The 27,667-nt window shown below is 34.5% G+C and overlaps 1 protein-coding gene and 1 long non-coding RNA gene across 3 annotated transcripts in view; one reads left to right on the top strand and one right to left on the bottom strand.

Moving 5' to 3' along the window:
- The window catches only part of LOC136043037 (protein bric-a-brac 2-like), a 150,836-nt gene that overhangs the window by 68,643 nt on the left and 54,526 nt on the right, over nucleotides 1–27,667 (top strand). The window contains exons 1-2 of one of the 2 annotated variants that reach the window (XM_065727950.1): nucleotides 3,770–4,472; nucleotides 20,586–21,422. In XM_065727950.1, the coding sequence (XP_065584022.1) occupies nucleotides 20,625–21,422 (798 nt within the window). In that variant the 5' untranslated portion in view covers nucleotides 3,770–4,472; nucleotides 20,586–20,624. Of the gene's footprint in view, nucleotides 1–3,769; nucleotides 4,473–20,585; nucleotides 21,423–27,667 lie in introns of those variants that run through there. The other variant, XM_065727943.1, reaches the window with a different exon arrangement.
- Nucleotides 1–27,667, bottom strand: part of LOC136043049 (uncharacterized) — a 43,913-nt gene that overhangs the window by 2,976 nt on the left and 13,270 nt on the right. The gene's annotated exons all lie outside the window — the stretch shown is intronic.

The raw sequence follows: 27,667 nt of genomic DNA, 5'->3' as shown, positions 1-27,667 counted from the left end.
CCATAATTTTGTTTCTAAAGTATTATTTTATCATCATGTTTGTTATATTTCATTGAACTAACCTAACTTCACTTCTTGGGGGTGTTTCCAATAGCCGATAAGTACCCTGCAATTATTGTAATCACGGAAGGATTCTGTGTAACTGTCTTCTTTAGGTTAAGCAGAGATACAGCAAATAATATGCTCCCTATTCTACTATCATTTTAATCCATATTTTATCATGATATGTTTCCCGGTATTTGACTTTTTTTTTAATTCGAACTTTGGTTTTTCAAGTGTTCATTATTATTAATTATTTTGCTCTTCTAAATGCCATTCGTAACTTGTTTTTTCTGTTGATGATGACAGTTTACGAGCTTTGTGTTTTTATTGTGTTATATGACATACCTAAACAAGCTGGGACGATTTCATGGGAGGCGATAAAGATTAAAGCTTTGAATAGATTGGGGAAGAGGAGGAGCTTGCACAACTGCATTGGCCTCAGGCAGCTTAGTGTTGCATCGAGTTATTAACAGTAGTTTGATAGTCCCCCCTCATTTTTAAAGGGCTATATTCTTAAAAATATGCAGGAGTAATGGCAGAGGGGACGGATAAAGGTCTAGAATTGGATTACTTAAGAAGGAGACGTACTGGAACAAAGAGAAACATATTTTCAAATTGCTATTTGTATGCTTATTTTCATGGTTGGGTTCACGTTTTGACAATTCAGTCAAAAACAGATAAAATGGGGAAAAAACAAGTAAATATGATTTTCTGATACTTGCTGCGTATTGTAAGTAAGGATACCACTATTTTTTTGGTTAGATACAGCCCAAGGCTATATACGACCATCAAAAGGGGGCTAGAGGTGAATTTTCAAGAACACGAACCAGACCATGAAAATAAACCTAAAATTAGCAATCTAAAGAAATGTTTCTCTTTGTTCTAGAATGTCTCCTTACAAAATACAGTATATCTGTTTAGTATAAATATTGTCGACAGTGTAAGTATATAGTGGTTTCTAAACTATATGTTAAAAGAAAAGACAAAGTAAAAAAAAAAGTACAACAACAAACTGCCCAAATCTAAAGCCAATAACAAATGGCATTTAAGCACCAAAAACAATATTCGAAAGGAGAGACTTTGATTGGTCAATCCCTCTTAATTTTTCCTTATAATTCCATTTCTTTATAAGTACTGAGCATATATTTGCTCGTCAAATTAGAAAGTGCTAACTAGTCAGCTTCACAGCTTCATCTACTTTTTTCTATTCTTACTCAGAATTTTCTGGTGTTTTGGATCATGATCTCCTTCATCTTCTAAAAAGAATTCTTCAGCTTTTTGAAGCGGCTTACTATTTCGCCTTTTTCTTAGGAATATATTCAGAAATTTTTGAACAGAGCAGGTTGTTTGAGCTCAGTTTCAACAATAAGATTAACAATATTTGGTTGAAACAGACCGTTAACATCATGGAAACATACCTTGAAAAACACTAGCACAAAACTAATATATGATATAAATTACTCAAGACAAATGATTGGATTGCCTCCGGGGATCCGTTTTTTCTTCTTCGCTAGTTTTTTTTGTGTTATATAGAGTATAAATAAATGTTGAAGATTATTTAGTGAATATCAAGTGCTTCTATTTTCTCTGACCTTATCCCAATTGTTTTTTTGTAAAGTTTAAAAAAAAACTTAAGCAGCTTGCTAAGAAAATTAAAATAGAAAACCAATTTCTCGCGACAATGCAGCGCGGTTTCTATTTTCTCTAAAATATTTTTCTAAAAGAGCATAAATAGAAAACGCTTAAGGCCGCAAACTTCTAGATCCAAGCTTTTCTTTTGACTTCAATATCTCTGCTTCTCCTTCATAATATTGGTTACGATTGCGTACCCAAGGAATCCCTAGATAATGGAGGAGTAAATTAGAAAAAAATATTCTGTAGGAATACATTATTATTTATTGAAGTGAAAATAATCAAAATTCAAGTTTATTTTGAAGATGACTTAGACGTACCCTTTCTTTTGCTCCAAATCCCTGATAAGCCTTAGCAATAGGGTAATTAATTTTTAATAGAGATTTTTTGTGTTGTGAATACCTCATTTATATAACATTCAGATCATTTCCAATCTTTATTTCTAATCAATGGTATCAAGGCACGAATATCAGTTATTCGTTTATCTTTCAAGTCCTTAAAAATTAAATATGACTTCGCGTCAAGTATATTTCCTCCATTATGTAAAGGTAAGGAAGATTAGTTTGTAAAAAGATGTGTCCAAAATTTGGAAAACAAATTTAGTCTAGGTTCTAGCTGAAATTTTGGGAATTGTTAAATTCTAGAGAATTATTAAATCTTCATCCAAAATTCCCTGAAATGCATAATTTAAGCAATAGTATACCTATATGGAAGCAATAGTAGACCTATATGGATGTTCACTAAAACAAGCATGGGACAGTCCTAGCTTACAGACTTTTTGGCAAGATTTAGTCAAAGTATCTTTAATATGCTTTATCAAATAGTGCCACCTAACAATTCCCTAAGATTTAGCGAAAAGGAATAACTATATTTTTGTTTATATTTAAAAATATATTTTGGCTTTCTTGGAAAGTTTCTGGGCTAGGTGAATGACAATCTTAGGACTGGATTTACATGACATATATCAAATTTCTATTAAATATTAATTTGTATTGAATATTTTATTAAGTATTCTATTATGACAGATCTAACTTTTCTTGATTTTGAAGAACAAATTTTGAACTTATAGTCTGAGTCTTTTGGGTGATGTTTACAAACTGGCATTACGTGATTTAGCCTAGCGTCTTACCTTGACGCTAATACTGCTATTAGTAACAGATCATTACAGCACCAAGCCACCCGAGGCTTGCTCTACCCCAGTCTCCAGAAAGCCTCAAACAATCCGCTCAATTTACTCAAACAATCCGCATAATCAAAGTCTAGAAGGTTCCATGATCTCCCATAACCTTTGCCGTGTTCTTTAGGACAAAGTCCCTTAAAACAATCCGTATTAACAGGGGTAGGAAACAAATCTACCTAACTCAAGATTCAACACTAAACCAACTACTAGCCTCATATCCTACCTCAACCACAGTAGCACAAAATGAATCGTAAATGAACCACCAAGGCTAGCTCATAATTTATGAAACCATGTACTAAAGGTGTCTTATAATTCGGACACTTCCCAATTATCAATGTGATAGTGAAAAATTTGGTCAACACATCCTCTTCCCTTCTTAAAATCATGTTTTTATTTTCTTAAAACTTTGTCTATAGCATCAATAAGTCTATATTATCCTGTTAAAAAATTCGCTCCCTACGGAAACGAAACTAAGGCTTCTATAGTTACCACACTTACTCTTATCATTTTTCTTATAGAGTGTTTAATAATTTTTTTTCTAAAATTGTAAGACACTTCCCCCTTTTCAAAAATCATATTCTTAGTCTTCAATAATTTATATTTAGCTTTGCGACCTAGCCATATTACAATCTCTAAGGAAATTCCGAAACCCATTTACCACACTACAAGCACCCGAGTATTTTCCTAAAATTATTCCTTCTGTCTTCTACATTGTAAAAATTTAAAATATACCGTATTCAATTGTTCCTGGAATGTTCCTTTAAAATTCTTATCTTGGAATTTACAACGTTATAACTTTCAGGAAATTATCTTACCTTTCCTAAACTTCAGCTTTAGATTAACTCTTTACGATACTACGGTACTTTTCTCTGAAATAAAGTGAAAATACTGCTTGAGTCTCTTTGTCAACTAGATACTCTTTCTTCCATACCAGGGAGAGAAAAATAAACAAAATTTCTACCAGAGGGACCGCAGTTCCTTAAAATGGAGTTAGATAAGGCTTTCTCCCCCTGTTCCACTATTGCAAGAATGACTCTTTGTGCCTCGCTCACACCATAGAAACGGTGGCTCAACCTGGGACGTTTCACAATAATACCAATTAATTTGTAATTGTTTAGCATAATTTCTAACTCTTACCTCTAAGAATCACAGCACCAGTAATTTTTTCGTTGGCATTAGGTTTACGCGAAAGAATCGAGCCTCTACTTAGAAAAAGAAATTGAGGTCAAATTACAAGGTTCTTAGTCTATCCTCCTGGGTCTAAACCTAACCTATTCTTAAGTGATAGGTTTTTTTTTTCCTATGTCATTCCGATATTACACACATTCACACATTCACATTTTTTTTTTTAAAGATCAATTTTTTACTATAGCAGGCTATCTCCCCAATAATTTATATAGATGGCTCTCAGGTCGTAATTGTCTTTAAGGCTCATTAATATTTTTTATGAATAATTTTGCCGGGGCGGGTGAAGGTCGACAAGGCGTGTCCGATCCCTCATTCACAGCCGACCGAGGCTGTGTTTTTGCGTTGCGTACTAGGCCTACAAAAATGGCGTATTCGCGCGCTATTTATTAGCAAAAAAACATTTCCACAATGATTCAGGAATGTGCGTAAGGTAAATATTTTTAATTTTGTGTCTGTGATTGAGGGTAGGATTGAATTCTGGTATGTACTCGTTTTGTATTATTAATTAATGAGAGTAATAGATTAATTTATTAGAGGAGATAAAGTTTTTCAAAAACTAGGCCTATTTTTTTTATAGATTTAGGCCTGAATATTTTAAACAGGCCTAAACATACAAGCTTTCCAAAAAGCTTTTCCAGAAATCTTTACAAAATGATAATGAAAACAGTGTTTAAATATAAGCCATTTTTTATAAAATATAAGGTAAAATTCTAGTTTAAAAACTTTGCTATGTTGGAAAGGAGTTAGGTTAGGAAAATGTACTTTAAGGGATGGGATTACAGACTAATGGGATAATGGGTCCCTGTTTGCAAAAATATGAAAGTTTTATAGTTGAGAATTGCTAAATTATTCTGCAACTATGGATTTTAGGCTAGAACATTCGTAGTATAAGGTCTAATTTCATTTTCCATTCAACACATTGCCCTAGGCTTAGGTCATTTTGGTGGGCATTGACTTTATTGTAAACCTTAGTAGGCCTATTCCTTTATAATTTAATAGTCTAACAATAACCCAGCCTTCTTAAGGGATTATAACATCAAATTTAATCTCTATTTTCTTCTTTTTTAATAACAAGATTTGGACCTGGATAGTCTAGGCCTATATGTATTGGCTTATAGCCTATGCCTATTTGTACACTAGGTTTTGTTTTACAAAGTTTATTTAAATGTGATTTCAATTAGTTTTCATCCTACCTGCTTGGTTTCTAAGATGAGGCATAGGATATAATTGGCTATACAGCTAGACTAAGCCTATTAGGGCTTAAGGCTACTTAACCTGAAGGACAGAAATCAGATAAAACTAGAAAAAAAGAATATACCATATAAGCCTAGTTTTGCATTCAATGGCTCTGTCATTTTAATTACATCCCAGCCCATCCCCCCTCACGGGGCCAAATATAGCCATAGACTATATATGCTAGTGGAGTTTATTGATTTTATTCATTTATTTTTTTTATTCAACTATTGGTGAGGAATAAGCACAGGAATTGATGCCAAATCCTCAAAATCAGTAAACTATTATGTTTAGTCTAGGGCTATAAGGACGGGAAGACTGGGATGCAATCCAGTGGTAATTATATTTAGGAAGAGCACTGAGTGGAGAAGGTAATTGTCAACCATCTTTTTTCCCTATCCAATTTCTGTCTTATAAGTTACCTTAATCCTGTTATGCCTATACTATTTAGTATTCTTCTTTGTTTTCCACAGTTGGAGTGCCCAAGCATATTATTTCTTTAAGTATAGTGGTATAGTTTGACAAATTTTACTTATTTCATTAGGTCAGTTATATATATATATATATATATATATATATATATATATATATATATATATATATATATATATATATATATATATATATATATATATATATATATATATATATATATATATATATATATATATATATATATATATATATATATATATATATATATATATATATATATATATATATGAGTTTGATAGAGGGCATCTATAGGATCTAGGGGTTAAAATTCTAGTTAATTGACTTCTTGCTATCTTGGAAAGGGTTCAGGTTAGGAAAATGAAACTTTCAGGGATGGGTCTACAGGCTAAAGTAAGTCCCGGGAAGGTATTTTAAAGTACCCACCTCCACTCCTTCTCCCTCTAGAGGGCCCTGAAATTTGCTTACATGACAGGTCTATACCTACTGAAATTTTGACAAAACAACATTTTTACCTTAATTTTCAGTTACTTCAGTTTTCTCTGCCTTTAGTTCTGAAAATACAATTCCTATTATTTGAGTAGAATTTTTAGCCATATCAATGTTGTTTTTTTTCTTCAAAATTTAGGAAATGTATTTGCATATCTTTAAAACCTTATGAATGGAAATGAGCAAAGTTATGAAGCTGAAAACAATTTTGTTGTACTTCAAATAAGCAGAAGATCTATTTTGCAAGGTTTCACTTTTATAACACACATATTTTTAAAGGTCATCAAAGGTCAGGGCCCTCTAGATGGAGAAGGCGATAGAGATAGTTACTTCAAAATACCTTCCCGGGACATACTTTAGCCTGTAGACACAGCCCTGAAAGTTTCATTTTCCTAACCTAAACCCTTTCCGATATAGGAAGAAGTCAATAAACTAAAGTTTTATCGGATCTAGGACATACAAAGGATTTTCTTTAAAGGTGGGAGGGTGACAAAAGCTGCTAATCATTTCTTCTTTTATTCTTCTTCATATTTTTAACTTAATGAAATATTTTAAATTTAAAATAATCTATTTTTTTTATTTATATAGGCTGTATTATTAGTTTTTTAAAATATAAGATATGAAAGTACCTGGAAGTAATAGTAGCTTAATATAACCCGGAATCTCAGCACGTCAATTGAAAGTTGTGCACTGTTAGCTTATTTCAAAAATATATTCAAAAATTCTCGTTAACTAAAATTTCACTGTTGTCACATTTGCCAGATGTTATTAAAACTGGAGGACAGGAGGAGCTGTCTCCTACCCAGGCCTAGAACCTCCATTTGTCTTACCTGCCATAAATAAATTTTTAGAGGAGTATTTATGCAGGGTATTTCCTGGTGGGGATTCTGAAATTGAAGAAACTGTATTTGCACAGTTCTCAAATATTCCTGGAGTTCCTCAAAACCAGCCATGAAGAGATTGTCTCCCTTCCCCCATGCATCAGTTTGGGGAGGGAACTTCCACCTGCACTTAAAAAAAAGCTGGAGAAAATAGCATGAAAATTTACTTTCGCGTTTTCACTCAATTCTTTCCTCCTGTCCGATCCATAGGAAAAGCTTTAACGTCCTATATGAGGGCAAGTCCGGCTCTTGGAAGGTTTAAACTCATTTAAGCAGGGAAAGTGGTCAAATGCACCAAAAAAAAAAACGCATATGTAGGCTCAAATTCTTTTTGATGGTTCTTGGGACTGATTTTTTTTAAAGAATTCCCTTTGAGTCTCGTCCAAGGAAGCCTCCAGCAGCAGAATTGCACCCACGTTTTATGTTCATTAAATCTGTTCTAGATATTGTTAATTCCTAGATTCATGGTATTTTGTTAAGAGATATATTGGTACATGTTAATTACAGGGAAAACACCCAAGAAGCGAAGTTAGGTTAGTCCCAATGAAATATAACCTTCATAGTTTATATACTAATATAATTTGGGCTATATTTTTGCACATTATGGGGGGATGAATTATTTTGACAGCGCTTCTAACCTATCCCCCCCAATGTGCAAATATATAGCCGAAATTTTGCGAGTCCAATGCATTGTATCACCCGTCACTTGTTTTTGTAGCTATGAAACCGGTTCTCTGAGATCTAACCTAAGTTTAATTCTTGAGTGTGTTCCGTATTATTAACAAGTACCAATTCTTTTTGTATGGTGCGTAAAATTTTATGCATAACTCAAAACTTCGTAGCTGATGATGGACGTTTTCTATGAAAAAACTGTTCGTTCTGTATGTTATAATTACGCTTATTCAATGGGGAATGTGTCTTTTGCGTTGACTCATAATTTCAACATCTTTGCTGTGTGCATAGGTTTATACATCCTGTAAATTCAATGTATACGAAAGTCAACGTGCAAAAATTCAACCTCATGCGGAAACTCAAATGGCAAATGTAAACTGCCAAAATCCGCTGTCGAACAACCCGTAACAGGACAACTTGCTATGTGGATAACTCGTCCTGGGTGGTGAATGTACGAAGCACCAAAAGTAAAGAAGGGGCGACACTGAGAAAAGCTTTTAAGTAGCCAGGTGATGATAATGATGGTAATGTCGATATCAGCGATGCATAAGAATAATGATGACGCTAGTATCGACGGCAAATACCCTTGACGTAGTCACCATTGTCATTTAAATGGTATAGAAATTGGCGTCATCTTTTATAATGAACATCGTTGTTGTCATAAATTTAATTTCTGTTGGCTTTAGCTTTTTGGTAATCATATGCAATATAGTTAGGCGACAAATATGCTCAGAGGAGCTATACATGAGTACTTCCTACACTACACATAACTGTCCAACTCTCGTCCGAAGACCCACTTCTTCATCGCCTCTAGATAACATTTTATGATATTTTTGATGTGTACAATAAGTACGATTTTTTGACGAAAACACCTCTTTAAAGCTTAAAACCCCTATTGAACAGACGTCATTTCAGTTTTTTCTTTGAATGCGGTGCAAGAGCCAATAATTTTGCTGGGTTTAAACTGAATAAATTTTTATCATATTATCATTATTAATTTTAGTTTAGCACTGATGAATCTTCAACCTTAGGAGGAGGTCGTGGTGCTCTCCCAAATAATGCCCATGTCCCCTAAATCCTCTCAAGATTCTTACACATGTCTTCATTATGCCTCAAAGGTTTTGGAGTGTGTCGACCTAAGTCCGGTGTTTATTTCAATACTTTTTTGCGTAGATTAGACTATTAACATTCTGATTGACATACTATTCTTATAAGCCTCATTTTCAAAAGCTCCTCAATCAGTGGCGACCTCTGTTGTGTCCGGGGCAAAACCTTGTTTAGCCCCCCCCCCCTGTCTCTCGTGGAAATAGATGTCTCCCAGACTACAATGTTTTCATCTATTAAGAAAATTTGGGTGCAAAATATCACAAAAAAACATTAAAATTAATTAAATTCGGTGTACTTACTTTTATTTTCAAGGTATAGTGGTGAAGATTTGTGAAAAATAAAAATTTGAGATAAAATTTTTCTTATACTTGCTCTCAACTGCGCCCTCTGCTTTATTTTAATAAGAATGAAAACGATTATAACCGATAGATTGTTTATTTAAGATTTTGCATATCTAAAACTTCTACGTCCAGGGCAAGTACCCCCACTTTCGTCCCCTAAAAGCGTCTCTGTCATCAATTTCAATAAATAAAGTAATGTACATGATCGTTGTCTTTTAGCATACCACTAAGAATTTTCATTTTATTCACCTGTACGATATCGGTATATTCATTGTTTATTTACAATCATATACAATAAAGGATTCACTGTTAATCCATAATTATTTCATTAAAAAAAACCTTTCTTTTGTATTTTGTACTTCTAATAGCCAGTAAACGTTGACACACCTTTCCACTAATATAAACCCTAAAGCAAGAAACCCTAAAGCAAGAAAAGAGCAAATTATACCAAAAATATCAGATTCCTTCCAAACTCACTAATTCCCTCCAAACTGGGATTATTCCCTCCAAACTGGAGCTAATTATAGGTAGGAGTTTATTGGTACTTGACTACATTTGCATGTATAAAAAGAGGTACCGCAATAAAACTCATTCCCAATTAGACGGACAGAATTGTACAATTATTCCCGTTACAAACTCTCAATGATCACTGAAAATTATTCGTACCGCCACCCTTTTTTTTGGAAAGCATAAGTTTCCCATTTTGCATAGTTTTAAATCAGAGGGGTTGTCAATTTTATGAGTCTCAACTCTTTCTGGTTGGTTCCTCTAGTTGACCCTTCATAGTTTTTATGTCTTGTTAGCCTATCCCAACTTTAGACTCGCCCTTTGGTTATGGGCAGACAGAATAATCCTATGAATGTACTAAAGGTATACTAAGGCCAGTATAACTTGTAGTTTGTGGTGAAAATTCGCAGCAAAGCTGCCCACTTTGCCTCATCTAGGGGGGTAAAGACCCAAAACCTCTGAGGATTCCTGTAAAATATCGAATCTGTCCGTCATTTCATCTTTTCATTAAAAATGCACAAAAAGTGCGCCTTCAGGTATTTTTTATCTTATTTTTGAGCTAGTTCCTTCCAATGACGCCATTTTACAAAACTGAGGGAGGGAGGAAACACGTTGTGGACCAGAGGTGCTTACTCAGGCTTCTCCCTTTTCCTGCCGATTTCTAATTATTGTTGGAATTCTTTTTCGTAGTTTTAGTTTCTTCAGGAGAAACTAAATCTTTAGAAGAGCTTACGACCTCAAAATTTTGTTTGTTTCTAGCGAATTTATCTGTCCCCCAGAAATAGTTCCTTTATCGTACTTAATGGACTGATTTGAAGTACTGATGGACTGAACGTACTTGATTTTAGTTTGAACAGAACTTTCAAAACACTTTCTTGTCATTATGGACTGCGTTCTATTTTGGTTCAGTTTTTGTAAACTTCTCTTTTTGCACAAAAATCCATAAACGTTTAATTGAAAAATGACCAGACGTAAAGATTAAACACCTTAAGTATAAGTAGGCTACATCTGGGGATTACATATTTCTCAACTAGGTAATGATGTATATGCTTCTTAGACATCGAGGCTATTTTTTTGTGTCTTAAAAATAAAAAACATGAGCAAAATTTTAGAAGGTACTGCTGTTTTAGAGAATTTCAATTACTAAAAATACTTCTATTAAAACTACTGCTAAATTAATTATTGAAAGACACTTCTTAAACGAACATGGTTTTTTTTTTCGTGGGATGAAATTTTCCATGCAGCCTTATGGACGAATTAAAAAAAAAAAAAAAAAAAAATCGAAGGACTTTTCATCCTTCATGAAAAACCTTAGGAAATTCTTTATACTTCAAGAATTTTCAGATTTTGCAACATCTAAATGAGTCTTTGCCCCCAGCAGTCGTGCTGTGAATTTTTTCTCTAAAGGAATTGAATTGATAGATTCCGGAAATCAATTACAATTTTATCTCTATTAGCATACAAGTTTGAAGTGGGTTTTGTTCATTCCAAAAGCTGCCATATTTTCCAGGGAATCCCAGAATAGCAATTTTTCAGTTTGGAATGAGCTGTCTTTATATTTAACGATGTCTGTTTTTTTGCTAGATTTTAATAGGTGTTCTTTCACCAGGGGGAGACAGAAAATCATTAGCACTCTTTTTTGTTGTTATTTTTTAACATCTTTTTAAAGTTTAGCAAAGATTGAAACGGGACACCTTAGGGGGTGATTTCATCCTACATCTGAGGCGCATTTGCTTTGATCAAATCTAATGCAAATGTTTAGGAATTAGAGTTTTTTTTTACTGATGGAAATAAAAAAAAAAAACAGAGGCATTAATATCAATCGTTTGTCCTAAATTATCCAAGTTGGTGGTTAGAAGGTTAAAAGAGACAGTTTTATATTTCTACATAACCAGTTTTATTAATTGGTGTTCCTGCCGGAATCAAATAAAAAAAAAATGAAGGGAACCAAAAATTCTAATGCGGAAGAGGCTTAAGACACCTTATCTTTAAGTCGATCTTCATTTACTGATGTTCGTATTTTATTTTAAAAAACTTAATCTTCATTCTTAATATTACACTAGATAGTATAATGGAAACTATTTCACCATTGCACTTGAGAAAATTCTATAATTGCACTACAGGGAAAAAGGATTGTCGTCCTATAAGTTGTGGGTTAACAAATGTGCTTTTACTTCACTAATTTGATTGTTTATGTTTTTTTGGCATATTTTTTTATCTAATCATATTGCTACTTTAGCGTATGTCAGCAAGGAAGCCAACATAATGCCGCTTTATTGCCCGTTGTTTTATTCACCCATGTTATATGATTGCTTTGTCAAATTTCGAGCCAGTAAAAAGAGCGTACAACTTGATTTGCATTTTTTGTAAGAAATTCTAAGCAAGGAAGAAAAGCTAACAGTTTTGCGTCGAAACATTTTTTATAAGTAAACTCATTGTTTCTCTGTGCTTCTAAGAGTCTCCAAATGACAACAATATGAATTGTTGTGAAATGTTAGTTTTTTTTTCGAAAAAAAAAGACTGTCAAATTGTCGATGCTTGGCGTATAGGTCCGAAGTTGCAATCTGAATCCTGGTAGTATTCAGTGCTAACAGGATGGGTTATTTTCCGTCAAATGGGGTAGTAAAAACTGAGTGTAGCCAATAAAACTTAAAAAATTAGGCCAATTGGACAAAATTTACGTATGAATAAGGTCAGTAGAAAAAGTTATTATTAGCCCAATCTGTCTGGGTTGGGGCTATGATTTACACCATTAGGTTAGAACAATCCAAGACAACCTGGTAGCGACCCTGTTATTGCTTTGATGACCTTGGGCTTACAATAGCTGCACTATTGTCAAAATGGACATAACGATGCACAATAGATTCCACATATTATTGCTACTATTTTAATTTGTATTCGGCCTTTGCAGAGTCTACTTATCCGAGAGCTCACTTTTGGCAAGTTGGGTATTGGGGTATTCTGTTCTGCGTTGTAGACAAAAGTAAACGGAAGCTCTCAACAATCTGGATAGTGCTATGATAAGAAAAAAAGGATGTGCATAAAAAAGAAGAAAACAAGTATAATTATACTGAAGATCCTCATTTTTTCTTCTTTATCACATTTTTTCCATCTTGTGTGGCCTCAGATATTATTTTCTTAGTGCTGTGGCTACGCGAAGGATTTCTGCGGGATGACTATGGTATAGGTTTGTGCTCGAACTAGTATTTCATAAAACTTAAGTATCCATGCTGCTAATTTATAAGACTCGAGTATCCACAAAACCGTCGTGTGAGCAATAAAGTGGAAATTGCATTATTAGTGAAACTGAGCTATCATCTTAATACCGTGTAAAGTATCATCACGAATCGATTGATGCAGTCTGATTTCCTCTTACTCCGAAACTCCTGTTTATGTCCCTTCTTAACAATCTCATTCGCCTCTCAAATTCCCTACACGGTTGAAATTTACCCGTAGGTTTTTAGTAGGTATTTTTTCAACAAGTTTTCTCAACAGAAAGTAAGGAGTAACATTAAAACTTAATAAGAACAGAAATTATTACGTATGTGAGGGGGTTTGCCCCCTAGTCAATACTTCGCTGTTTACACTAAAGTTCGAAGTTTGTTCCAATTCTTTAAGAATGACCCTGAATCAGAAAGGCCGTTTAATTAGAATATGTAGCTCCTTTGAAAGTTTAGCATAAAACTTTAGCGTAAAGAGCGAGGTATTGACTAGGGGGCGAACATTCTCACATGCGTAATATTGTTCGTTTTGAATCTTAACGTTGATCCTTACTCTCAGTAGAAAAACTAGTTTTCTGTTCAATTTTCTAGTTCAATTTTTGATCTTTTTTTTATAGTTCTGGGAAATCTGGCGCCCCTTCATAGAATATTCCCTTCGCCCATGAAAAATCCCTCCATGGAAAGATCCTCTCATGTAGCAAGCCCCTCCCCCCAAAAAAATCCCCAAACCGTGTGTATACTTCCCAATAGCCAATACGTAAACAATGGGCAAAGTTCATAACTTGCAGCCTTCTCCCGGGACTGTGGGGGATTAAGTCATCCTCAAAGACATAGTTATTAGATTTTTCGGCTATGCTAAACAAAATGGCTATCTCAAAGTTTGGTCGGGTAACTTTGGGAAAAAAGAGTGTTGGAGGGGGTGTAGTTGCCCATCCCCTCAATTTTTCGGGTCACTTAAAAAGGGCACTAGGACTTTTAATTTCTCTTTGAATGAGACTTCTCGAAATATTCTAGGGCCACTCGGTCCCTGAAGAAAAACAAATCCGTGATCTCTCTTCTGGCAAAAAATACAAAATACCACATTTTTGCAGATAGGAGCTTGTAACCTCTACAGTTTGGCTCTCTGATACGCTGAATCTGATAATGCGATGTTCCTTAAGATTCTATGACTTTTATGGAGTGTTCCTCCTTTTTTCGAAAACAAGGCAAATCTTCCGAGGCTTTTAACTTTTTAAGTTTAAGACTAAACTTGATGAAACTTACATATTTGAAATCAACCTAAAAATTCGATTCTTTGATGAATCTATTGGTGTCAAAATTTCGCTTGTTAGAGTTCCGGTTACTATTGAGCCGGGTCGTACCTTACATACAGTTCTTTACCACGAACTGTTTGATTCAGAATATAAAACTAAACGGTTTTGGTAAACGCTGCTGATATATCAAGCCTTTTTTCCTTCAAAAAATAAATAAGGGAATTTCGAATGAAACCCGGGACATTTATATTGGCCATGTTATTAGTACACTGTTTTTTTAGAAAATTGACTAAAATAAAATGAAAATATAAAACCGAAATTATTTATTAGAAAAGTTATGCTATTTCTCAATGAACTGATTTGTTGGAGGCAATTTTGGTAGCATAGGGATTGCTTTACTCCTCAGGCTAAGTTCTGGCTCAGAGATTACTGAAAGGTCCTACAAGAGATTTTGGACAATTTCCAGTAAGTTTTAAGTTGTTTGTGCTTTTGGCTTAAATGTAAAACAAAATATTCTTGCTGATCTCCTAAAGGAAGAAAAACTAGATTTTGTATCTCTTGCAAGCTAATTCACCTGTGTATAGATTTGTTGAAGTCAAAGTTGATGATTGGCTGAACATCTCAAGGCTAAAGACTTACATTTTTTAAATTTTTTCTTTAATACAACTGATTTTTGTCCAATTTTTTTTTACTTTTTGCTCAAAAATTATTTATCTGTAACAAATCTAAAGTGTTATAGACATAGAGGACCGAGTTTAAAAATTTGATATGAAATGGAATGGAGTGGCGTCCACTTCCAGAAATCACGTACACCAGGTGGCGCTTGCCAAGTGTGGCAGAAGCCAAATTAAAAGTGTGTATTAATTCACACATTTAGAAGAAATACAACTCCAATGTTTTAGCTATAGACCGGATGTCTCTTTTCTATCTCACCTTGTTCTACATAGTTCAACTCTACTATTTATAGGAGCAGATATTTCGTGTCTATTGTATGGGAAGGAAAACAGACGTTTTTTCTTTCCCTTTTCTCATACGTTGCTCCTCTTGTATTACCAGTTTGAGTAGAACTTTGCAAAAAACGCGTAAGAAATATCAGTTATGACTTTTGGCTGAAATGACAGTGATTCTGTATCCTGACATAGCTTAGGAATTTATTTTTATTAGTTCATCTTCTTCCAATGAGATTATTGGCGATTTTCGTAATATAAAAGAAAAAGATTTGTAATTTGGCCTTTTTACATGTCTTTGCCTTGTGGCTCTCGTATTCATTGACTCAGTAATGTGTAAGAAGTAGTAATTACAACACACAAGGATAGAGAAGGGGAAATTTGCCCTTTTTATGGTTGGTTTTAACCATCCATCCTTCTTGGAAGATTCGATAATTCGGACAGAAAATACAGTCATTTACGGTTTTCGAACACATCCCCTTTCTAGACTAAAAAAAACCATCTGTTAAGCTCCTAAAGATAGGGTCTATGTACGTTCATGATTAGTTCGGATTATGCTTATACCCGCTAAAAAATACGAACGTATCAAACAATTCTTGTTGGTTTTTCAGTCCTTGTGCACAAGTTCTTTAATCTAAACAGTCTTATATAGAGAAGAATATAACATATCCTTACCTGTATTGATAAAATACCTAAATCTTGCTGAATTATGATCCAAAACGATTTTCATTTCACAGGAAAAAAAAAGAGGAAGAATATATGGCAGATATTTGCCAATTGAAAACGCAGAATAATTCGCAGACGCTCCTCCCCTTTTCCAAAAAGTTAGCAACTCCGGACGATACTTTTGACATTCTTAGGTCATAATTTTTGCGATCCGTTAAAGGGTATCGATCGGTCGGAAAGGGAGACGATTTTTACACTTTCATAAATAGTTTGACCCCGAGCGTTTTACCTTTCTGTTGGCTATGGATATTGTTGGAATTTGCGAGAATTTTTTCGCAGACCCAACTCAGGTCTGTTCTGTGCCTAGTTTATATAATGTGCTTTCAAATTATTAGAAAAGCTTCAGAATGGAAGATAGCTTAATTTAAAAAAAAAAATGGTTGTTAAGAGACAGAAAAGAATTTTTGTTAAGACACGATCCTTAAGGTGGTTTTCTCAAGTGCTGATTCTTGAATTTCCAGCTTAGATGGGCTAAATTTACATTTCCGAGGCAATGAACACAAAAAAACCAATGTTATAGGGCTAGTCAGAGAAAAAAAAATATTCAAAATGTCAAGGAGGTTGTAAAAATTGTTATAAAAAAAACAAGATAGGATTAGGACAATTTTGTACCTAAATTTTTTAATCGTTGTTGCAGCAAATGTTTACAGAATCCCATTCTTTCGCGAGAAGAAAGTAAAATAGAAATCAGCCACACTGCCGATTCTGTTATTTAGGTACAGTTTCGTGGTTTCGAAACTCAAATTTGTAAGTGGGCAAAATTAATTCATTTTCAACGAAATGTGTTTGCTTATAACATTTCGCTCATGTCGCAAGCCATTGAATCAATACCAGTTTTACATTTAAATTAACTTGGCTATTTTTAGTAGTTAGTGTTAAAAGAAAAAAATTACGTCTTTTATTTGACTTCCCTAAATTTGAAATTCTATATTTGACTGAAGAAATGTAAATATTTGACCTATTTTGCTTTTTCTTTGTAGCTTATATGCCTTTTTTGTAATTTTGGACGCTTTTTGCTACCATTAGAAACTTGATTTTTTTTTTAGGTTGAAAAGCTTTTTATAATATTTGTTGGCATTGTAATTAAGGTAATGAACAATGATAGATGACCAGTGTCAATTAAAATTTTGAAACTTGGTATTTTGATATGTTTTAATGTCTAGAACCTTTCAGATTCTAGACATTATTTATTATGAAAATAGTCTATAGGACTAATTTAAAAGAATCTACCTTCTAGTATAAAGTTTTTATCTGTCAATTGTGTTTTCTAATTAACTTCATTTTTCTGCTTTTGAATTGACGTGTATAGGTGTTTTGTCTTGTATTTATTATAAGGGGATTTTTTACACACTCTCCAAATTTTGAAGTTGCATCCCGCCCAAGGCCGTAGTTAGTTTTTTTTTTTTTTGGGGGGGGGGGTACAAAAAAGCTTTTAAAAACGCATCAAAAGTTTGTTTATATGCATTTTTGTTACGCTTTTACGAGTTGGACAAAAATTTTGCATACGTATTTGATCCTGCCCCCTCCATTTTGCAACAGAATGCTTAGCCGGACGTCTGAAATTCAAGATCCCTGTTTTTTTTTTTTCAAATTTCATGGAACTCTAGAAAAAAGGAAATGTTATAAAATGATGTTAGGCGGATTTTTAAATACCTAAACCAAGGCTTGGAAGTTAGTGAAAAATTGAACGAAATCTGGAAGTATGAAACAAATGCTGTTATTTCGAATATCTAAGAGGTGCAGGTATATCTGCAATCATGAGAAATGTGAGGGATTCTTCCAATCTTAGTCAAAAGTATCTCCTGGGAAATTCTGGTCTAAAAAATGTAATTTCTGTCTAGACCCCTCTGCTCTATAGTGCTCCTTCTCGAAAAACTCCGACACCTTATGTAGTATTGGTTGTTTAGACTCATAGTTCTAGTATATCTATATAGCTTATATAGATTATATATAGACTATATTATATATAGATTATATATAGCTTCGAATCAGGGTTCCAATGTCGCATGAAAAATGACCCAACATCAGCCCCATCTTCTTCATTCTGCAATCTTTGTGCTCATTCCCACAATCTTTTATCTGACTCTGGCTCCACGTAGAAGTAAACGGCTATATTATTACTACTAGCAACTCGCTGTAGCATCAAACCGAAAGAGGCCGACACAGCTGCAATGGATCCTCTTCCATCCCAATTTATTCAAAGCCTCCCTCTTTACATCCTACCAATAACTTTCAATTTTCTTCGAATATTTTCTTACGACATTTTCCTATCCCATTTTGGGTAGGAGAAGAGCATATTGCGGAATGAGTATGGGTAAAAAAAATAGCAGCGAAAATATAGCAACCTAAGAGAAAATCATTCCAAAATAAGACCAGCTACTTTTACAAGGGAAAAATCCTCCCTGCTAACACATTTATGCCTTTACTAAATCAAAATTCAATGTTATTTCATGTCTCGGAACCAGAACCTTTTTTGTCTTGTATAAATCAAAATTTTCATTGCCAACTTGTTTAATACAAAACCTATTGAAAACATCTTCAATATCTTCATTGTTTGTTTATTTGTGGATTTTAGAGTTCTCGCCTCTTTGCAGTACTTTAGAGCCAAGAAATTGGAAACTAGGAGCAAAGAGAAAATGAGACATTTCTGTCTTCCATTTCCGTGTCAAAAGGTTTGCTTTAATTTCATTGGTTTATTCTGTGACGCCAATCGTAACATTCTTTACCAGTTAAGGAAGCCAAATAACCTTCTTTTTTTGTTTTTTTGTACTTACCTATTGTTGGTATGTCAAATGTTGGGCCAGTAAAAAGAGCGCTAAGTCTGATTGGTTCTTTTGTATGAAAGTTTAAGCCAGTTAAAAGAACGAAAGGTTTTGAATCAGAATATTTTTTAAAAGCTAACTCTCTGAGATAGGGGGGCTTGTGTTTATGCTGCAAATTAATTCAATTTTCTTTTAAATAAAAGGGCAGATGTGTAATAAAAACCGAGAAGAAATTAAGGCATATGATAAGACAAACTTGAAGAAAAGAATAAATTACTACGAATGAATGTATGAAACCTAAAACGACAGAAATTAAAATGAATAATACAGTATAACTTGAAAAACTTTTAAAATTTGTGAATAAAGTAAAATTAAAACAAAAAACAGCGACAGAAATAAGTGTCTATTCAAATTGGTAAAATTATTTGGATTATAACAGTCCATTTATTCTAAGAAGTTGTTCATTTTTCCGTGGAAACCTTTTCGGAATTTTTGTTTCTTTTTAATTTTGTTATGTTGTAAAAAAAGCTATTTAAGCTATTTAAGCTATTTATCATTGTCTATTCTCAGGGCGACCGTTTTAATGCATGACAGACCAAGTATTAGTATTACAGGGGGTGTTAGATTCCCACCTAAAATCGAATTTGAGAATTTTCGAGCCAAAAGAGGTACAACACGTCTATTTGGGCCAAGTTGGGGTTTGGTTGGCGTAGGAGGGACTACGAACCTTCGATCATGCAAATTGAAACATTGCATTTAGCCCTTCCCCCCTCTCCATTTTTTTTGCTCCCTGTAGGTTTTCGGAGACACCTTTGGTATTTTCGTTGAAAACCTTTTTTTGGTATTTTCATCAGAAAAAAATCGAAAAAATAGACAAAATACAACTTCCTAGATTATTCAAAATATTTTGCCCCCCTCACATTTTCGTGAATTGGCGCCACCGTAATGAAAATCCTTGCATAACGTCAACATACGTTGTGCTGGTTTTTGATGTCCTTATTGTACTATTAGCCTCAGATTTCACTGTCAACTAGTAAATATACCCATATAGACACTTTGGAGGAAATCCAACAATCCTTATGAAATTATTATAGGACTGGGAAATTTACGAGCGTTTAATTTGTCCATCATTTGTGACAAATGTATTTGATATGGTGTGATTTTTAAACTCTAGATTGGAATATAAGCCTCGTATTTTTAATCAGCAAGCTCAGAAACCCTTAAATACTATATTTGGTGACAACGAAGTGCCATTTGTAGAAGCTATTTAGCAATCCTAGCAATATGCAATCATCAATCTTCAATCATTCAGGACAAATTCTTATATAACCTGTAGATATGTTCGAAGTTAGGGGATGGGGGGAAGAATCGCAGACCCACTTTGCATTATCCAGTTATACAAATTGAAGATACTTGCATGACTCTGATTTCAACAAGATGTAAGGTCTCTACATTTCTGCTAAAATGTATCTATGAAGAAAGAGCTATTTGTGTAATTTATGGCTCTTATCTCAGGGGCTTCACTTGTCGTTTTTTCCCCGGAGAAAATGACAAGTGAAGTGCAATCTGGGGCCTTGGTGTGCCCCTGGGCGATTGGGTCGTTGACGTGAGATGTCAGACGACACTCCCTTAAAAAGAACAATCGAACCCGGGATTTCCGATTGAAATACCCTTTCTCAGTTTTCTGCGTCGATCCATTCTATGTTGTGCCCCGAGGGGAAAAATTCAAAAGAAAAAAGAGAACAGTCAGATACGAGATACATTGTCAATGCTAGTGTGTTGATTATGAGAATGTAGAATTTAAGGCAGGCTCAGTTGTACAGGAGAAAGGATCTGGGACAAATTATCGGGTAAAATCATTGCTAGTTGAATACAACCTCCCACTTAACATTCTTTTTCTCTTCCAGAATATTGCAGATTCAATCCTATATGATTGTATTTCTATTTTTAGATCAATGAACAATTGCCGGACTTGGACTACCTCTTAAAGATGGGGGCAAATGGGCAACAGTACTGCCTAAGATGGAACGACCACAGATCAAATTTGTTGGCAGTTTTTGATCAACTCCTCCAAACAGAGGCATTTACCGACGTCACCCTTGCATGCGGCGGCGCTTCAATAAAATGCCACAAAATGGTTTTGGCCGCCTGTTCCACGTACTTCCAGTCACTTTTTTTAGAAAATACGTGCTCACATCCAATTGTCGTTTTCAAAGACATTCAATACGCGGAAATACGTGCAATTCTTGAATACATGTATCGTGGAGAAGTGAATGTGGAGCATGAGCACCTGCCTTCTTTGTTAAAAGTTGCTGCCGCGCTAAAAGTGAAAGGGCTGGTTGATGAAGATGGTCAGGCAGAGCCAGAAGTTGTACCACGTATTCCTCCTCCCCCTCCTCCCAAAACTCCACAACCTACCTCAGTTCAAGCCAATACAAAGCGACCTGAAAGTCCACCTACGTCAGAGGCATCTAACCAGAGACCGTCTTATATGTATCGTAACAGTATAGTTAACAACAGTAATCCTGATTTATCCCTCCCTGTTTGGTCACCTCTTATGATGCCCCTTCCAATGGGGGTCTATGAATCTGCAATGGCCTCCTTAGCAAACAACGGACCTAAACGCAAACGAGCTTCAGGATCCGAAGATAGTGGGAGGCCCAATGTTGTTGGTCAGCAAGGCGTCACAGTAGAAGGACCCCCTTTACAAGCCCCGCCCAGTAGGCAAGAAGGCCATATAAGTGATCTATCGCTACAAAATTATTCTTATCAAAGACCGCAGTACGAGGTGAGTGGATTTTGCTCTTTTTTATGTCTTTCTTTTTATCAAATCAGTGTTTTGCTCTATCTTAGCATAAAAGAACCACTGAAAAAGTAGATTTCTACATGACAAAATTTATTTTTAAATTGTACTGTTTGAGCAGAAATAATAGATATCATAGTTGGGGTATGCATTATTAAAGCAATGAAGAAAAAAAGGAGAATTATGAACTGCGTTTAGTCCAAAAAATGGTGAATGAGAAAAAAAATACTAGAACCTTTAGAAGGAAGAACTTCACATGTGGATATAATTGAAACATACTACAACTAATCGCAGGAATTCTACAGGAAGTCCAGCATCTATAAAGGTATTTGTATATGCCAATATACTCGTAAGTAAAAGGTATATGACATATAAAAATATAAAAGGTATATGACAAGTTACTGATATCTGTTAATGTTGTATTAATCTTTTAATAGTTAATGCTAACTATTAAACACATGTCAACAACTGGGGGTGTAATTTTCTATAGGACAGAGAGGGGTAACTGTCCCTTCCATTCCTCAGTTTGCCCGCCCCCTTGAGGTTGAAATTTAGTTTCTTCAAAATCTTGTCAAAACTTAAATAAACCAGTATAATTCAAGCATTCACAGAAACGACTCATTTTTCTTCTTTCATGATACTCTGTGGCTCATTTTTCAGTTCTACTCTCATTTTCAATTGAAATGGGAAAATTGGCTCCAACTTTGCTCCCCCTCCGAGGATTTCGACGGAGTTACACCACTGTCAACAACACTGCACTGCAACATGAAACAACTTGCCAAGAGGGCTGCTAACATCTATCACAGAATCACCAAATATTCAGTATCGTTTGCCCCTACCTCATCCATTAACAGTTCTGTGCTTTCATAATCGCTACATTTTATTACTTTTTACAAAAATCAATTAATTTGTTCAATAATTTACTACTTTTGCTAATTTTTTGATATCTGTTCTCTGGCGGCAAAGAGCTTGAGACCTGTGAAGAACACCGCGAAGTCCGAGAAACATGAGAATTCAAAGCAAAAAAAGAAAAAAAATGGAGAATTCGGCTCACAGACAGACAGTGTAGTTATTAATGAAAATTGTTGCTTGGGTATTGCTTCATATCAAAAATTGTTACCTTATCCATTTTCTTTAGCTTTATATCAAAGACGCTGCTCTAACTACGCCGCAAATTAAAAAGAATTTAAATGTACAAAGGAGTTGGATATAATTAAAGCTTTGTGTGTTTTCTCCCAATTTCGAGCTTCGTTCAGACCGATTTATTTTCCAATTAAAAGAACGCAATGAAGCTAACATTCAGTGTGATGCAAGCACAATCTTTGAACGTGATAATTTCATAGATAAAAAAGCCCATTCGTCATTGTTATCTGTAAATCTTTGGTTGATTCATAAATAAGTTACGCTTATTAGAAATAAGCCATTAATTTAGGGTTGGGGTCTTCAACCTTCCTAAGCCTTTACTACCTATCAGGCCTATAATATTGTTCAAAGAGGCCTTGAACCATGATGCATCTAGCTCAATGGTTGAGCACTTACCTAGTATTCACTAAACCATTTAACTAAGAATTTGTATTGTTGAAATTTTGAATTACTTTCTTTTATTAGACGAAGAGAACTAGTGATTATAGAGAATGAGATTATAGATAATAATTTAGCTTCAAAAGAAAAAATCGAAGTTGAAAGGAAACTTCGAAGTTTTGTTCATCGATGATGGAGGAAGTATATTCCGATTAAGAGTAAACGGAAAGTAGATTCACTAATTATGATTAAGTCATGAATTTGGTGATGGGGTATTCAACTTCGTAAGCTTTTCGTACCTAAAGCATGTGATAGTATTTGCATCTTGGATGTTTTGTCTTAGCTTTCTGTTTTTACATATCTGCTCTCCGGCTCGGCGAACTGGTGCCATTTCTCTTACGGCTTTTAACTAGCTTTCTCTTACCGTCGAAAACAGATATCCAATAGCAAAATTAGAACTTGTAATGCCTCATTTAAATTTCGTTAAATTTCTACTTTTTGTTTTCATCTGTTCAATTTTTCGACAAAAAAGAACCGCAATGTTCAAAATATTAATTGTTCTCAATAAAATGGAAATGATGCACAAGCCGTTTAGAGGGTTGGGGGAGGGGGAAGCACCACTATTATTTGTTAACCTTGATTGAACTTCCGATATTAATTTTCCATATGCTTTTGTTGGTGTTGTGACAAATAAAAATACTCTCTTCGAAATACAAATTGTCTTAAACAAAGCGCAAATGACATTTTGGACTTTATAAGGTATATGGGATGGCAGCTCTTCTCCCATTTGAATTTATTTATATTCGTGTATTTATTCATTAATAGTAATTTGTAGTCGTATTAAGTTTCAATTATTATATGACTTTCTTTCTGCCCATCTCAGGTTTTAATATGACACTTTCCCTTTCTTTAAAACCTTCTTTTTTTATTTTTTTTTAGAACTAATTTGAAAAAAAGGGTAATACACGGTTTGTCGAAAATACATTATGGAAAATAGAAAAGAGTTATGAATTTACAAATGAATGAGGAAGGCAGGAGGCTCTACAATGTTTTTTTTTATTTATTTTATTAGATTGTAATGCCTTTGCTCGAAAAAGAACAATGAAGTATGGTTAACGAGCAAGAGCAAAAGTCCGTTTTGTTTAAAAGAGGGGGAGGTTTGGGGGAGATCTTCGCATAGATTGATTGTTGACTTTTGTTCAGTACTCCCTTGCTGCTCAAGATGTTTCAGCCTTGGGCTTAGTTATTGCCTAATTATTTGCTACCTTAGACTTTCCTACTTTCCCCAAAGACTTAGCCCTTTTTCAGAACCTAAAATTCCCATGAGCTTGAAGGAAATGTGGCCTAAAGCCAAACTTTTTTGCTTTGCAAGATTATTTCGTGCTTTGCCTGCTCGATAACTTCTTAATTAGATAGGCCTAACAAAAATTGAGATAGTGGGGTTGATCGGTGAGAATATAAGGAAATAAAGTATTTCTTTGGTGCTTGTTTCTTTCACTTTGTTTTGAACATTATTTTCCTTATATAATTTTAAAAGGAATGTACAGTTTACATAGTTTCTTTTCTTTTCTAATATCTAAGGAGAGTGATATCCCTTCTAGCTTAAATAGAATTAATGAATTCGTTTAATTTTTTCTTATTTTTACGGTAGGGTAATATCCTCACTGTTTCTGGTAAAAGTCAAAGCTGCCGTTTTCATAACTCTTTTTGAGTAATTGTTTTCTACTCCTACCCTTAGTAGCTGTAAGCAGCAGTACATATCTCTTCTACAGTAGGAGGAACCAAAACAAAGCAAACAATTAAGACTTCGTTTTTGGTTAGCTTTGCTCGTACTATCAGTAGCAACCGAAAAATGGAAAAAAAGAAGAAAAAAAAGAGGAAAGTATTGGATTCAAAGCTAAGGCAGTTGCAGTAAACGACTAAACGTATGCAGAATTATAACTTGGGGAGAATTTGAGGATTTCTCTAAAGAGTTTAATGCTTACAAAAAATATATTGGTGGATACCTGGTTTTTATCTGACGCGATTTCCAACGGGGGTTTTGTTAAGGCTTTGCCAAATTTGTAAAAACGGCAACAAGCCGTCGAAATATATGATAGTTGCATGAAATGGAAAATATAGGCTAAACTAAAATTTTTAGTCGAAGGGGTTTCGTGCTTGCCTCATTTTCTCACATTTTAATGTCATTTTACTTAATTTTCCGGACAATTATCATTGACCCACCCTCAGAAAATATAGATCACCCTCCCTATGCCTATTATAACCGGACCATGGATATGGAATATGTGCAAAGGAAGAGGGGGTCCTCTACATAGGGTGGGAATAATTTTGTTGGCTTGTGTACACCCCCCTCTCCTGAGAACTACTTAAATGAACATGTGTTTGTTTTGACCAGAAATGAAAGACTTCAAACCATAGCATGTGCCTTAAGCTACATCGTATGTATTTTCAAGAGGATGTCCTTTTACCATTGCCCATTGAACTAATTCAAAGATTTTTAGAAAGGGTTCAAAACGGATTTTTCTTAAATATGTAAAGTCCTTTAAAAATATAAAACCTGTTGTCTGAAATCGTCTTCCTTTCCTCTAGAGTTACGGCCCCGTTTTTGTTCATGTACACAGTGGGGGGTTAAGGTTTCCCCTCCCTTTATGTACATTCCAATGACTTTTTCCATGAAGAAATGGCCCCAGAAAATTGTCTAGTATTGCTGTACCACTTTTGGTACTCCCCTACAATCCTAAACACACTCGAGAAGTCTGCTGAATTTAAGATCTAAGAAAACCGGTTTCATAGCCACAAAGACAAATGACTGGTGACAGAATGCATTGGTCTTCTATAATTTGGGTTATATTTTTGCACATTAAGGGGGGGGGGGGTAGATTAGGTTACTTTACCCCACTCCCCCACCTCACCCTCATAATTTGCAAATATACAGCCCAAATTAAATTATTATATAAATTAAAGTAAGTATTATATTTTCATCATGTTTTGGTATATTTCATTATGATTAACCTAACTGCACTTCTCGAGTGTTTTCTGGGTTTAACGGGAGTACCCACATTTTTCAAGGTTCGGACCTATGAAAAGATCTAAGCCCCTTCCCCATCAGAGCTCTTGTCAGCACCTATGCTTATATATTTATTATGTTAAAAGTGTCATGTCAATTTGGGATCATTTGTCTTTAAAATTTCGTAATCATAATCCGTCACGTTTCTCTTTTTCGAAGCTAAGAGTAGGCCTACATATTTTTAGCCTCAAGAAATCCTTAAAATGCAAAATAAATCCAGTTTTCATGTAATCATCTTTGCAAGTACAAAAAAAAATATAAGAAAAAGTGTCTAAAATTATCCCACGTTTCAGTCCTCATAATGGTTAATAGGCATCGCGAAACTGCTTTTGTGAAATCCATTTTTGGAGGGTAAATCTCTACGTGGTGACGAGCAAAAAAAGAGAAAACAGGTTTTTGAAAACATTGAACGGTTCAAAAGCCCGATAGGCCTACTGCCAAACCGAAAAAAAGGAATCAGGTTCTCTATGAATTGTGCATGTCCATTTTCATCCGGTTCGCGTGTTTCATCTGACGCTAACATGTTTCCATTAGGCCGGGGTTGCATCGAAACTTAGTATATGTTTTTCTCTTTTTATCAACTTTTTTTTTGTCCCTACCATCTGCACCATGCTTTGTTTTTAAGACTAGTAATTTAAGGAATTGTCTCTACTATAGCTTCCTAATTTCGGTTATTGAACTAAAAAGTTGTTATGAAACTCTTTTCTGTTTCTGGAGTACAATTTGAGAGAATAAATATAAATTTTGGTACTTGTTAATTATACGGAACACACTCAAGGATTTTGCTCTGCAAGATCTGACAAAAGCCGGTTTACCTCTGCAATCGGTTATTATTTGCTTATTTTGAGTAAGAAAAACTACAATTTAGCTATATTTTAAATAGATATTTAATACATAAAGGAGGTTAGGGGCTAGGTCCGGTATTTAATATAATGCGTTCTGGATGGCCTGTCTTTCATAAGTCTCTGCTGTTGTCTCCATATTTTTGTTTCTAAAGTGTTATGTTCTCATCATATTTTGGTATATTTCATTAGGATTAACTTAACTCCACTTCTTGAGTGTGTTTCATATAATTAACAAGTACCTAAATTTTAACTATACATGGCTGGAGATAAGCATACACTCCATCAGGGACATTTCCCGGGACTGATGGGCTCGGGGCTCGGGCTTCCCCCGAAATTCTGAATTTTCTGAAATTTCTAGAGATTTTTATTAAATTATCAAATTAAAAGTATTTTTTAGTGTTACCCTCCCACTAAAAAAAAAATTACTGTGTACGTGCCTAGACCCCATGCCATTTTTTCCCCAATGGCTAGTTTTCATCATTTTAAACCGGGTCCAATCATAATATTTTAACTACAGTATATGAACTAACAGTTAATTAATTCTATTGTACGTTTTTAAGGGGATGCGGGCAACTAAGACCCCCCCCCAGCTCTATGAAAAAAATTGTCTGCTCAACCAAAATGGAGGGGTATGTGTCGAGGTGGTGCCAGGACCATCTTTGGTGACTGGAATCTCGTAAAATAAAAATGATACTTACGTGTTATAGCGACCATACCAAAGAAGTGAAGTTAGGTTAATCATATTGAAGCATACCAAAATTTGGTGAAAATATAATACTTTAGTAACATAATTATGG

Source organism: Artemia franciscana, chromosome 2 (genome assembly GCF_032884065.1).
Source record: "Artemia franciscana chromosome 2, ASM3288406v1, whole genome shotgun sequence".
NCBI lineage: Eukaryota > Metazoa > Arthropoda > Branchiopoda > Anostraca > Artemiidae > Artemia > Artemia franciscana.
This window is presented reverse-complemented; position numbering and strand designations above follow the sequence as displayed.